Source organism: Anastrepha obliqua, chromosome 1 (assembly GCF_027943255.1).
Source record: "Anastrepha obliqua isolate idAnaObli1 chromosome 1, idAnaObli1_1.0, whole genome shotgun sequence".
Lineage (NCBI taxonomy): Eukaryota > Metazoa > Arthropoda > Insecta > Diptera > Tephritidae > Anastrepha > Anastrepha obliqua.
Window position 1 is genome coordinate 159,557,119 of NC_072892.1, and position 14,721 is coordinate 159,571,839.

The 14,721-nt window shown below is 36.8% G+C and overlaps 1 protein-coding gene across 2 annotated transcripts in view; it reads right to left on the reverse strand.

Annotated features, from left to right (window-relative positions):
* LOC129239011 (dedicator of cytokinesis protein 3) overlaps positions 1-13,124 on the reverse strand; it is a 166,696-nt gene extending 153,572 nt beyond the window's left edge. For both annotated transcript variants that reach the window (XM_054874283.1, XM_054874275.1), the window contains exon 1: positions 12,039-13,124. In XM_054874283.1, coding sequence (XP_054730258.1) covers positions 12,039-12,072 — 34 coding nt within the window. In that variant the 5' untranslated portion in view covers positions 12,073-13,124. The remainder of the gene's footprint in view (positions 1-12,038) is intronic.
* Positions 13,125-14,721: the final 1,597 nt, after the last annotated feature.

Sequence of the window (14,721 nt, forward strand, 5' to 3'; positions counted from 1 at the left end):
ATTAATAAAAAATTATTTTCTATGAAATTATTGTTTGTAATTCTTTTATAAATCCCTCAAAACTACTCCTACGCGAGCGGGGCCGCGGGTTAAAGCTAGTATTTGATAATTTTTAAGAATTTGCAAACTGCTAACAGACTATCTGTTAGTGATTCTCTCTAGAATAAAAGCGTAAAACTAGAATAACGCGTTGATATTGCCACATCAAGAAAAAATGTAAGTGGGCATATGCATGTACGTATTTAACTACAAAACTATTAGGTTTCTATTGTAAAAACCTGTTACAAAGTTTTGTTTAAAATTATCAAAATATTTGACAGCAAAGCTTCAAAAACGTTAAATAGCGTCGGTGTTAAAGGTGGCTTCTGACAATAAAATTTGCCAAAACAGATTTTACTCTCAACTCGATTTATTTTTCGTACCACCCTCTATATCGCTGGTGCAGCTTCTAGTTGAGTTTTTGCTCTTGCTATTTGATACGAGTATTTGTAAAAGCTGTGGCAACTATCTTTTTATTGCTATCATACTTATTGTTGTTGCATTGTAATTGTTGTTTTGGTCATTGTTGCTGCTGTTTTATTATGGCCATTGTTGTCATTTGCAGATGTATTAAACTGGAGCAAATGTTGACTATGTAAGTATGTAAGAAAGTATGTATGTGTATGTGTATGTTTGTACTTGGTAGCAGTTGGCTATATGTCTACATAACCGGCGGACAGATGCCGCAGTTGACTTGACGGTCCAGCTTCTGTTGTTAAATGGAGTGAAAATAGACAACTTAAAGTCAAAAAGTAAAAACATTCAAAAAAAGAAACCAGAAAAGCACAAAAACAAGAAAAAGCAGTGGAAATTATTTATCAAAACAAAATGTTAAGAAGATAGAAAGAGAAATTTCAAGCACATGTGTCAACAGATTATAAAAGAAGTGGTCGTGTAGATGCTTGCATTTAGTGTGTGTGTGTATGTGTATGTGTATTTATATGTGTATGTGCGTATGTATTTCGACTTAAATGGAAAACCAACAGTTTATTTTGTTTTTATAGACACTTAGCTTGTGGTTTTATGAGAGTTAATTTTTTTTTTAGTTGATTTTCAAGATTAATTTAATTTTGTTATTGGGCAACATTAACAGTTTGAAACATTTTTCGGTCAGTTGCTTGTCGAGTCGCGTGTCAACTCGAAAGATATTTTGAAAAAAAAATGTACCTTAACATTTACAAAATTAGATATGCCGCAGACGCTAAGGCTGCACAAACAAAGTAGACGTTTTTAGTTAAACTTCCCATGGAATGTTAAGCCTGTTATCATTGAGTGATAAGCCGGTGCAGCAAACATTGTCAATATCCTAGTGTGCATGTCTAGTAATGAAGAGTCAGGGCTTTACTGAAAGATGCGCTGATCTCTTTAGATCCATGATTATCCATGACAAGATTGCTCAAGATAATTAACATAGAAGAATAAAGAATAAAATAGTAAATACATTGTTATTGTTGTTCTTGGATTTATTCAAGGGATGCTGTCAGTTCGCCATTCAAGTTCGATACCTGCATTCTATTTACATTTCATAAATGAAATCTCTAAATTTAAGCAATTTTTTACTAGGAAAACCAACTAATGATATCACAAAAATCGATCGTGTATTGGCTATCTGTGAAACTTTAAACGTTTCCGTTTTTAGATGCATACAGATGGCGAAATGTTGTAAATTAACCAATGGTTCACCAAGGGCTGTCATGCTAAGAAGAAGAAGAAGATACTTATGAATACAATATATGTATATACAGGGCCCGGCACTCAAGTGTAACCAATTAAAAAGGGCCATTAATTTGGTTTGAAAAATTACTTTTATTCAATTCAAAGTAAAAAATGTGGGAAATAACACAAAATTAAGAATCCATTTACTTTTGCTCGATATGACCACCTTTTGCCTTGACACGGTCCAGAAACGAATGGCAAGCTGCCCGAATGTGTTTTGCAGGTATTTTGCCCACTCGCGGAAAATGGCTTTTTTCAGCGCCTCGAGACCGCTGAATTTTTTAGTTCGGAGCCTGCTCTCCAAAATAGCCCAAAGAGAATAATCCATCGGATTTGTGCTTAGTGAATTTAAGAGCCATTGTGTCTACGTTATGAAGTTCGAGACGTTGTTTTTTAGCCGTTCTTGGTTCACTCGAGCTTTGTGAAATGGTGCCGAGTCCTGTTTAAACGTCCATGGTCTGCCAACGAAATGGTTGTCTGCTCACCGCTTCAAAGCAACCTAAAGAATACTTTCCCGATAATATTTCGCATTTACTTTGACGCCAGGATCGATAGAAACGATTGGAGAGCGCCTATCTGTGGTTACAGCGTCCCAAACCATTACCTGTGGCAGGTGCTACCTCCTGGTGGCCAATCGATGACTCAAATTCAAATAAACCCTATCGTTTTGGGAGTTTACGAATTGCTCAATTTGAAAAATTTTTTCGTCGGCATTGTTCGGAAATTGACCGCTTTCGGCCAAGCGACGCAACTCCTTCGCTCTCTCAAGTCTGACTGGCTGAGATTTCGCTCAAGTCGCTTCTTCACTTTTTGAACCATTTCACGTGACGTTACAGTCTTTTGATGACCACCCCCATGACGATTCGCGATGCTACCAGTATCATTGTAATGAGTTATGGTGCGATAAATAGAAACTTTATTTACTTTAAGGCCAGGTTACCCTTGATTTGTGTGCTTTTTTAAATAAACTTTATTCATAGTACAAAATATATTTATTAATCAATTTTTTTACATGTGAAAAAACAAATATTAAATTGCTTAAAAAAATTTTTTTTTTTTTTTTTTCAAATGGTGGCTTTCAAAATGGCTGCTAAATTTTAGCTGATTCGTAGTTGGATGCCATCATATCTCGAAAACGAATTATCTGAAAGTAAAAAATCAAACGGTTTCATCTTCTGTATTGAATTGGTTATGACCGCAAGCAGAATCACAAACATTTATTGTTATTTAAAAAAGTTATAAACAATTAAAAGTGAAAAAATAGTGGCAAAAAATTCAAAAGTCCGCCATTTTGTTTTTTTTTTATTAAAAATATTTGATTCTGCTTGCGGTCATAACCAATTCAATACAGAAGATGAAACCGTTTGATTTTTTACTTTCAGATAATTCGTTTTCGAGATATGATGGCATCCAACTACGAATCAGCTAAAATTTAGCAGCCATTTTGAAAGCCACCATTTGAAAAAAAAAAAAAAAAAAATTTTTTTTAAGCAATTTAATATTTGTTTTTTCACATGTAAAAAAATTGATTAATAAATATATTTTGTACTATGAATAAAGTTTATTTAAAAAAGCACACAAATCAAGGGTAACCTGGCCTTAAGGTGCTCGAGCTCACGAGCAATCGCTGGTTGTGAATTTCCAGTGCAATCTCACTATTGCGTTTGAAATCCATTACTGATTTCCTGTTTTCGCGTTTACTCTCGGCAAAATGCTTCCGCGTGCTTTTAAACAATACTCTGGACTGTCATTTAGCCAACTAACAGACAGCTGCTGCCCGTGCATCGCGCTCTGTAGTTGGTTACACTTCGAGTGCCGGACCCTGTAAATCCCTAAAAAGCTCAATTGTATGTATGCGATGATGAAATATAAAAATCTCCTTCCCATTGATATAAGAGCATGACTATCAGACAAGAGTCCTATCTTCACTTCCAACCAGATACTGCACCCGGCCATTATTCCAAAAGCTAGGCATGCAATATAATCTCATTGGTATGTTCTTCAACAAGTAAACTTTTTTTCCTGTCAATTGTGGAGATTTTGACATTGGCGTGGCTTGGTAAGTAAGTGGTAAGCCTTATGTAAACCATATACATCTTCCGCCCTTCTGAAGGTACAGGTAAAAAAGATGAGTCCCAATGCTTTACCAGATTTGGATTGGATCCTTGACCAGAAGCTTGGTGTAAAGGAAGAATGATATAAGGATTAATACAAAATTTTATTAATGCACTGGAAGAGCGCAATGAGTTTACAATTTAATGTTATATTTTTAGCAAAATTTAGTCGGAGTTATGTTAATATGAAAGATTTTACTCGTTCCGGTAAAGTAGAAACAGACTGTCGCGGAAACCATCGCAGAAATTATTAAGGCATTCACAAGTCACAAAAAAAAATACACTTTTTGCTTCGGCAAAAAAATGTTAAGTGTAGCAATGAGCTAACGAATTGTTGAGAAACGTCATTTGAAAGTTGGAAAACCCACTTCTCAAAGTTATAGTATATTGAAAAAATGATTGTTTATCGCGAGCAGATGTTTTCGATTTGTAAAAACTCGAAGTTATTATTATTGTTTTTTCCGTTCATGAGATTGCGTACCTTAACTGGTTATTGAATATCAAATTACTAGTAAATATTACTGCTTTTTCTTCTTACTAAACTCTATGAAAGAATACGAAAAATGGGACACGAATATTGGAAGGGCATGCCATGAGTACTCCACCAACAACATCAGCCGCCTTATTCGTCATGCAATTTCTACCTGATTTCTAAGGGGAGTCCGCACTAACATCGAAAAAAATTTCAGTACGCTGAAGCTGCTAAAGAAAAAGTGGCACGCGTCCCAAAGCAGCTGACAGAAGCAGACTTCCATCACATTTAGAAGAATCATCGGTTTAATAGAAGAACATCATAAAGCGTTTTAACGTTAAAAAAGGGCAGTATACGAAGTGAAGTCCAAAATAAACAAGACTGGCGTCATAAAAATGTTTGATGATGGCGCCATCTTTTTAATGAGTTAGTGCGTTGGAAGTTACATCCCTAGCTGACTTCCAGTGAAAGCTTGGTGACATTCGGTTCAGTGGAAGCGAAGTTATTGGATCTAAAGTGTCAGTATGTTTGTGTCATCGGTACGTAAATGAGTTTCGAACAAAGAGCTAATATCAAATTTTGTTTTAAATCGGTAAAACGTTTACCGAAACATTTGAATTGATGAAAAAAAGTTTATGGCGATGATTGTCTATCTCGTGCCAGAGTTCATGAGTGGTCACCGAAAAGTCCATCCAAAATTGTTCGTAAATTTATCAAAAATGAACCGAAATCATGGTTGAAATTTATGAAATCGAAGTTGAATATCTCTGAAACATCGATTTATCGCATTTTAACTGATCATTTGGGCTTACGAAAGGTCTGTGCACCTTTCATTCCGCACAAATTAACTGAGGACCTAAAAGTGCTCAGAATTCAACATTAGAAAAACCTCATTAAAGATGCGAGAAAGGACGAGAATTTCCTTTACAACATTGTAACTGGTGATGAAAGCTGGTGGTTCCAACATGAACCTGAAACTAAGCGTCAAAGTGCCGAGTGGAGGCCTCAGACGAGCCACCAATCAAAAATTGCGTTTGGAGAAGTCAAAAATCAAGTCGATACTCATTTGTTTTTACGATTCCAATAGAATTGTCCACAAGGAGTTCGTGCCGATGGGCCATACCGTCAACGCAATTTTCTATCTTGGCGTTTTGAAGCGCTTGTTGCATCGCATTCGTCCAATTCGCCTTGAATACCGCGCAGGAGGAAGCTGGCGCTTATTGCATGATAAAGCACCATCTTATCGATCCACTCTTGTGACTGATTTCTTGACTAGTTATCGCATTTTAACCATCAATCACTCACTGTATTCGCCTGATATGGCTTCCTGTGACTTCTACCTATTCGGAAAATTGCATTTGGCCATGAAGGGAAAAGGTTGTGCGTCCGTAGAGGCCATCCAAAAGGCTTGTACCGACATTCTAAAGGGCATTCCATTCAATGACCTGAAACACTCTTTCGAAAAACTTTTAGATCACGCAAAACAGTGTATCGAGGCCAGAGGGGACTATTTGGAATAAATAAACTCGAAGTTGTCAGAACAAAGATCCTGTTAAGTTTCAAGGGCCGGTGTTGATTTTGAATAATTTTTTTAGGAAATTATTGTCATTTCTCTTTATTATGATAATATTAGTATGGCTCAATTACGTATGGAACAAAATATCGGCCCTCCGATGGTCCAAATTTTCGATGACGCTGGAAGCATAATTGGGGTTCTATGCCGTTAATGTGCCGAATTATCTCATCCTTTAGCTCTTGAATTGTTGCTGGCTTATCGACGTACTATACACCTTTTCTTTCAAATAACTCTAAAGAAAGAAGTTCAGCAGTGTCGTTGACGTTTAGGTGTGGTTCACATTCAACATCGACCCTTGAAATTTAACCACCCTTTATTTTAGCACAGTCCTGTTTTTTTGGACTTCACCTTGTATTAAAGGTGAATATGAATGAAATCAACACTAACTTTTTATTTATTACTATTTTACAGCCTCACACCACCACTGGGATATGTAATACATGCACACAGGTATATAAGTATTTGCCAATATTTCGTATAAAATCTCAACTTATAATCCACTCATAGTCATCTCGTTTAGCCAATACTTTTGCGATCATTTGTCAGTATTAAAAAAGCGCCTTCCTGTTATATCAGAACTCGCACTGCGCCGCGTATAAATATTTAATCACATTTATATGTATAACAAGCAACAACTTCATCTGTCACGTTCACGCTTTGTTATCATTTTTATGAAGTGCAGTTACAATTAGTCAACAATTAAAGCAAGAGATTATTTATAAATATTTATGTAAGTGTGCATGCAAGCCTTTAATACTCGCTTTTATCTCTCACAATTGTAAGTATTTTTTAATTTATTAATTGATAGTCTGCGCAGCGAATAAATGTAGCGATAACGATTTTTATTGATTATACACCCAATTATATAAATATCTATGTTAATTGCGGATTGAATTGCTTTTTGGGAGACCATGAACTTGCGACAATGACGACATTCGTTGGACTGTGGAACGAAATGGGAATTTATGTCTCCGCATTTGATGAAACCAAAAATTAATGAAAGCCTGCTGCGTGCCTACCATTCGGGAGTGCGTAGGTTCGAATCTCTGTGTGTGAAACAACAAACAAAACAGAAAAATGTATTTCTAATAGCGGTCGCCCCTCGACAGACAATAGCAAACCTCGGAGTGTATTTCTGTCATGAAAAAGCTCCTCATAAAAAATATCTGCCGTTCAGAGCCGACTTAAAACTGGAGGTCTCTCCATTTGTGGAACAACATCAAGACGCACACCACAAATAGGAGGAGCTCAGCCAAACACCGAGAAAGGGTGTAAGCGCCAATTACACATACCTCACAGAAATAAGTATATGTGCAAAGTGTTTTATACCAATATCTTTGTTGCGAGATTTGGTTTTCATATAAAATAAGTATACAGGTTATCACAAAATTTTGAGTTATTTGCATTGGTATTATAAAGAAAAATGTAAGTAAAATAGATTAGAGCAATTGAATGATTGATGGATTCATCTGTAGAATGCTACATGGAAGATATTAATCCGAAGAAGAGCGTAGTCTGATTAAAGGGCTAAGCGAAAGTGGCAAAAGTATTCGTGAAATTGCTGCTAGAGTAAATCGGCATAGGAATACCATCAGCAGCTTTCTTAAAAATCCAGAAACATATGGCCAACTCAAACGAAGCGGCAGGCCAACTAACATCGACAGCAGATGCAAACGAGAAATTTGTCGTCTGGCTGCTCAAAAAGAAATGTCTTGCAAGGAAATTAAACACCATTTAAGTCTTAAGGTCACCGATAGACGAATACATTAGATTTTGGTCGAGGACGGAACACTTAAATATTGTTTGCGTGAGCCGGTACCTAGACTATTAGCACGCCACATTAAGGCTCGTTTAGCGTTTGCCGAAAAATATAAATTTTGGACTAAGGAATTCCGAAAAGTTGTATTTTCGGACGAAAAAAAGTTCAACTTAGATGGTCCGGATGGTTACAAGAAATATTCGCGGGACCTTAAGCAACCACGCCACGCGCGCCATAAGCGGAACCTCGGTGGCGAGTATTTGATGATTTGGGCCGCTTTCGGACATGATGGAAAGTCCCCAAGTCTGTCTTTATTCCGATAAGAACCAACGCACAATTCTATGTTGAAATATTAGAGGATGTTCTCATTGAGTTTGCAGCAAACATATACGGAGACGACTGGGTTTCCCAGCAAGACAACGCCCCCATCCATATGGCTCGTTTAACTAAGGCCTTCCTACCGTCAAGTGAAAAAAAGTGTAAAGAAAGGCCAATGCACATATACTTATTTCATATGAAGTTATTTTAATTTCTTTTTTAATTTAATAAGTTTAGTCAAGTTGCACTTTTGTTGTATAATTTTTTGTTCCTATTTTTCCTAAATAAATTTGATTTTTGATTTTATTAAGTTAATTTTTTTATTAATCAAGTATTTCAATGAAGCTTTAATAGATTGCACTCTTCAGTTAAGCACCTTGTGATACACGACATTTTTTGTTTTATTATCAGGTGCAAGAACAAGCAACGCAGATCGTTTTCCGACCCGTGAACATGCCACATATAATTGACCATGAGAGAAACATTGATTTTCTAGATTCAGACCACAAACTTTCAAGGATTGACCTTGTGATTTGTTAATGGTCATGGCGAATGCAAGACAGATCGGAAATTGAAGTCTTTTAAACTCAAACGGAAGATCGGTTGGGATCATCGGGATCCACAGAATGAGAACTCCTTCACCTTCGAATTTTCCTTTGAGTATCGTCGCGTAAATCATATTGTTCATCAATTTATTTACCACCAAACGCGTACCGTGGCAAAGTTTTGGTGGGCCTATGTTTCGAAGCATGATTACTACGGAGCCAACTTTTAGGCGTAAATTGTGCGGTGGTAAGCCAGGCACATCCAAGGAGTTTAAAAATTCAATGGGATAGTTGGTGGCAGCACAATCTGGGCGTTTTTCCGGAACTCTTCAATGCGCCACAATACTCGCAAACAACGTTCATTGGCCCAATGCAAACGCTAGGATGCAAGCAGTAATCAGTGTTGCAATCATATCGAAACGCTGCTCGATTCAAATTAGCACTTGATAATTCTCTTCTTGTGCGTCGAAAACGATCTACTTGTTGATCTCTGTTATTCGCTAAACGATTCCGCATTGCCAACCGAGCCGTTTCACGGGCTGCCTCGCTTTGCTCTTGTGATTGAGAAGCACGAAGTCGAGCCATACTAACGCGGCGCTCTTCACGGGCAATTCCTTGTGCTTTTTCAGTCGTTTCATTCGCCATGTTTCGTATCCTTCTTGCGTTACGGCTTTGTCGGGAAATCGGCATCTTTGTCGCGGATCGTCTTGGTCGCGGCATTGATGATGTTGATTCAAAGAGAATACAAATTACTGTGATTATATATTTTTGACAAAATTTGTATTATCAAATTTTCTACTTAACCATAGACAAAATTACGTTTAGCTGTCATTTGCGTTTTGTTATTCCATATCAGATGCGTTTTTGTTATACCACATTTTATAGTGACTTCACGGAAACGCGTTCGAATGCGATAAAAAAAAGTATCCTATGTCCGTCCCCTGGTTCTAAGCTACCTCTCCACCAATTTTCAGCCAAATCGGTTCAGCCGTTCTCGAGTTATAAATAGTGTAACTAATATGACTTTCTTTTATATTTATAGATTATTGGTAGAACCCTTCTCCTGCTTCTTTACAGTTTTTCATTTGAAAATACCCTTGCACATATACTTATTTCTGTGAGGTATATATCTGTAAACAGTTTTTCCTGGGTCTTCAAAGGGGAATACGACTGCTACGACTATAAACCGCTACAACAACGACGCCTTTCCAACAGGCCGGGTAAAGAGTCCAGTGAACATTTCCAATTCATAAGCTATCTTTGGCGTGTGCTGCCTTTAAAACCAGTTTATAAAACACTCTTTTCCCTTTAGTCCGAAAACCACACGAGCTGCGTGTGAGCCTACTCAGTGAGAAAAACAGCTGACCGCAAAGTAGAAATAAAAACGAATTAAAATTTGCGAACTGAGTCAAAGTTACAAATTTAAATAAAAATGCTGATAAATAGGAGAACCTAAGCCAATATACATATTTTAGATAACATTTAAAAAGTTCGTCTGTCAAATATTAAATAGGCATCAGCCAATGATATAGAGGTATACTTCTGAACCGCAGCATCTAATCACCGTTGCTGCATTTTCCGAAATACAAGCCGCGATCATTGAAGGCATCTCTTGTGCTTTGTTCTTGCATGGTACTTCTTGGTTATTAACTAATGAGGAAATATACATATGTATGTGCATACATACATACATTCATTCATAGAGGAAAACTGATTAAATTAAACAATGAAAACAAATTATTATGGACAAACTAAAATCATGTGATGCTGAGCTCGTTATTTTGCATTTTCTTTGCTTTATTTTTTTAAATTTAATAACTAAATTTTTTTTAATTTTTGTAATTTTTCCCGCCAACAATTTAATCAGCTGTACTTGCAAATTATTACAGATTTTGCGTTCATGTAATTTTTTTTGATATTTTCCTGTTTGAGAGCGGATTCTTGGAAATTAAGTTACTGGATAATTTTTACATGAACAGTTCTAATTACACAACGATAACAGAAAGAATTAATTGCATTTTATTAGTCAGGACGCCAATTAATGCACAGCCAAGAACAGTCACAAACATTCTCCATAAACGTTTAGGGAGTGTTAATAGAGTGACAGTTCGTGGCTGGACATAAAGTCGGGTCGTCCCAGTAACCTAGAGCCGACTCTCGTGCAAACGAGTCAAGATCTGTTACTGTAGTTACTGCTGCATGCCAACAAAAGTTTATGGATAATATTTTATGATATTACAACAATAATTGGTGATTCATCTCACTTTTCATCGCATATTTTTTCATTCCATTTTTCCCACAGTGTATGCGCATCAAATGTGAAATATTTGAGACGGTTTGCGGTAGCTGTCACCAGATGTTAGGTTTCATGATGTCAGCGAAACTATTTTTTTCTATTTTGATACGCACACGCATAGATGTATTGCGCATTTGGCTAAACGGCTGTACCTTCTCACACAAATATTCAAATTGCTATTGACGGATTTGTGCAAAATTTTGAAAAATGTATTGCCTGCTGCTCACAAATTTTTTGAGCACCTGTGCTATCGAAAGTGATGGCACAATAAAGCAAAAATAATAATGGAATGTATTGCTAAACAGCAAAAAAGTTTCAAGTATTTCGGTTTGTTTTAGGAATTCTAGTTATAGAAATTGCAAAGGAATTTCTAGAGTGTTGCAATTATTGAGAATTCACTTAAATCCAGCATTCTACAGTAATAACCAAGAGCTGTTGTAAAATATTCATATAATAATATTCAACCCCTTATATTCCACAAAAAAAAGAAACAAAAAATTAAATCAAATGTTAATTATTCACTTGATGTAATCGAAATAAAAGGCCAATTTTTAAAAGCGAAAACAGAGAAGTATGCGCCCATTGTTCTCCAACCACTGCCTCTGTGAGAGATTATGAAAGAGAACAACACCTGAGAGGTGTTTACTTTTCCCCACATTAACCTTCAGGCCGTTATAATGTAGCAGAGCGCAAAAGGCAAAAAAAAAAGGAAACGAGCACAGGCTAAACAAAATACGCTAGAGCGGAGATGCAAAGAAAAATATCACTAGAATATAAAAGCTGAGCGAATGATCATAGCAAACAAAATGCGGAAGAGTAGAAGCTAGCGACTGAACACTTTTCCGGGGCCGTGGCTGCAATGACAAACGCCTCATCAGCATTCAACGTCACTGATTCGTGGAAAGCAAACGTGATTCATAAGAAAATCCGCACGCTGTCGCACAAAACACATTTCCATTGCAGATGCCTGTATTTATGTGCATACATCTCTACATACCTGCATAAAATATGTACACAAAGTCCAATATATACTCGGATGTACATACATACGCAAGCGATGAGTAGCGCATGTGGGTGGTTGTTTGGCACCGGCAACCAGCACTATCATCGCCACCACCTGCGCAGCTGGGGGTTGACAGTGGCCACCCAGAGGTGGTGTGTGAGAGTAGTCGGCTTTTGGGCGCGTTCGCTTTATGTACTTACCAACGCCGTATTTGTTGTTGGATGATATCCACATTTTAGCTCTTCTGCAATAGCGACAACAACAGCGAAGTCACGTCCAACCTTGCCCGCTTGGTTTTAACAGCAAACAACAGCAATAATATGAAGCCTTCGGTTGTTGTGCTCTTCACTTTTTTGCTGTTGGTCTTAATTTCTTGTAATTAAAATGAGTTATAGCACTATAAAAGCGACATTTTCACATTATTTACAGATTCTCCGCTACTTTTTTAATACTTTTTTGCAACGTTTATTTACTTTTATTATTTTGCACTAAATTTTATTTTTCTTGATTGCTTCCCTTACGTTTTCTATTTTGTTGTTTCTTTTTGGAATTCACACTTTGCGTTATTACTCTTCTTTTGTCGCTGTACGCTGCTGTTGGCCCCTCGCACCTTTTGCACTTTGTGATATTTTACTTCACTAATTTATGGTTTTGCCAATTTTATTTTCACGTTTTCATCTTAACATTTTTGCATCAAACAAATTATTAAAACACCAATTGATTTATTTTGGTATTTTTCTTTTCCACGTATTTTTGTATTCGACCCCCACCAATACCGTTAAATTCCAATCACTTCTAGCCGTTCCACGTTGGTGTCTAAGAAGACAAACGGGGGCCGTCTGGTAAACGCTCACCAATTGCCGTCAATTACGTTGCCGCGCACAAACAACAAGAACAATAACATTTTACACTTATTTTCATCTACATATATACATCTTTTTAAACACACAATTGACCGTCAAAGGAAACAGATTTTCTTTTTGACTCGCTGGTTGATTGTTGGTTTGTGTATGTATTTGTACGGTGGAAAACTAATCGATAAGTTTCCCTTTTGTGTCTGCTGCCGCAATAAATTATCTTTGTTGCGAGATTAGTAGTTCGTATTGTTGGAAAATCAGCAGTCGCACACGTAGGAATGCAAATGTTTAATAACAACAGCACCAACAACCATAAAGAGCACTAGAAAATTAATACTTAAAACCAACAATCAACAATAAATAGCAAACACCAAACAACCAACTGCTATCAAATGCAATCAAACTTCAAACATCTACTATCAACCTGCACGAACGCGAGGAACAAAAATACTGAAAATGCAAAAAACCAAACAGTTGACAGCAGTTTATGCAGTTGAAAGAACGAGAACGCTACGAAAATTACTAAAAGGCAGACTGCGAAATGACAGCAGCTGACCGCTTGTGGAGTTGCCATACCCATTGGAAATTGCATTCGAATGGGGGGTTGCGTAAAAACAACAGAGTTCTTGCTGAGGTAGAGCACTTGAGTACCCTACATCCAGCTTATGATTACAATACCCGTAGCCTTTCCCATTGAACAAAAACGCAAGTACAAATATTCTTTTTCTTCCTATTTGTAGACAGGCACCTATGGAGAGAGTTTGAGAGACAGTCAAGTGAGTGATGGCGTGAGTGCTTGGTCTTTTTGTTTGAGTATATTGATGAGGTTGTTATGCCAAATTAAAAATTTTAGGGTTACATTAAAAACTATAGAATATCGAAAAAAATAATATAGAATATAATATCTATGACTTGGAAAATTTACAATAAGAAATATTTTTTAAATATATTTCTTAGCTATAATGCTTTTTATTGAGAAATATCTGAACTTTTACGTCATTTTCTAGACTGCTTAATACAATCTTCCATGAAATTTCATCATCGTTTCATTTTTTATACATCCCTGTTACCTAAGCGGTTAGGGGTAGCCAGAATTTAAAAAAAATTGGATTTTTTTTTTTGGTATGTTCTTAAAATATTGTTTGAAAATTTGAAGTGAGTCCGAAAAATACTTTTCAAGTTATTCAATAACTAAAAAAGGGCGCTCGGCCGCTCCGGCGCTTCGATAATTACCAGATTGTCTATTGGTAATTCTATCACTTTCAAACCTGGCTCTCAGCTATGGTTTACTAATGGAAAATGGTAGAACAGGGGAAGGAATCAATGGGCCTAAATTCAAAAAATCGATTCCGATGGGACTCTACCCAACAATATTCCAGGCAGAAATACATGCCATTGAAATATGTGTGAGAGAATGCCTTAGCAGGAAAATGAGAGGTACTCACATCTACATACTTTCAGATAGCCAAGCGGCTCGAAAAGCTTTTCTATCAACAACTATCACCTCTAAATTGGTAAATGATTGCCTAAACCTTCTCAACACGTTAGGAAACCTCAACATAGTAACACTAGGCTGGATTCCGGGACATGAAGGACATGAGAGAAATGAAATGGCTAATGACCTTGCAAAACAAGGAGCAAATATGCAACTTACTGGTCCTGAGCCTTTTTGTGGACTCACAAAAAGCCACATAAATGAACTCCTTACGAAATGGGAAGAAAGGAAATTTGCTGCACACTGGCTAAACTGTGCCGGTCAGCATCAAGCCAAACTATTTCTAAGTTCCAACAAAGGAATATCTGACAAACTACTCTCACTAAGCAGAGTAGATCTGCGTTTTGACGTGATAACGTCTTATAATTCGATTTAACAGGCTGCACGCACGAAAAAATGTGTCGTTACCTTGCTCATTAGTGTTACCTTGCTTATTTGTCGTTACCTTGCTCATTGCCGTTACCTTGCTCATGGCCGTTACCTTGAATGAACTGCAAGCGAAAGCGCGGAACGAACGACAAAGCAAACAAA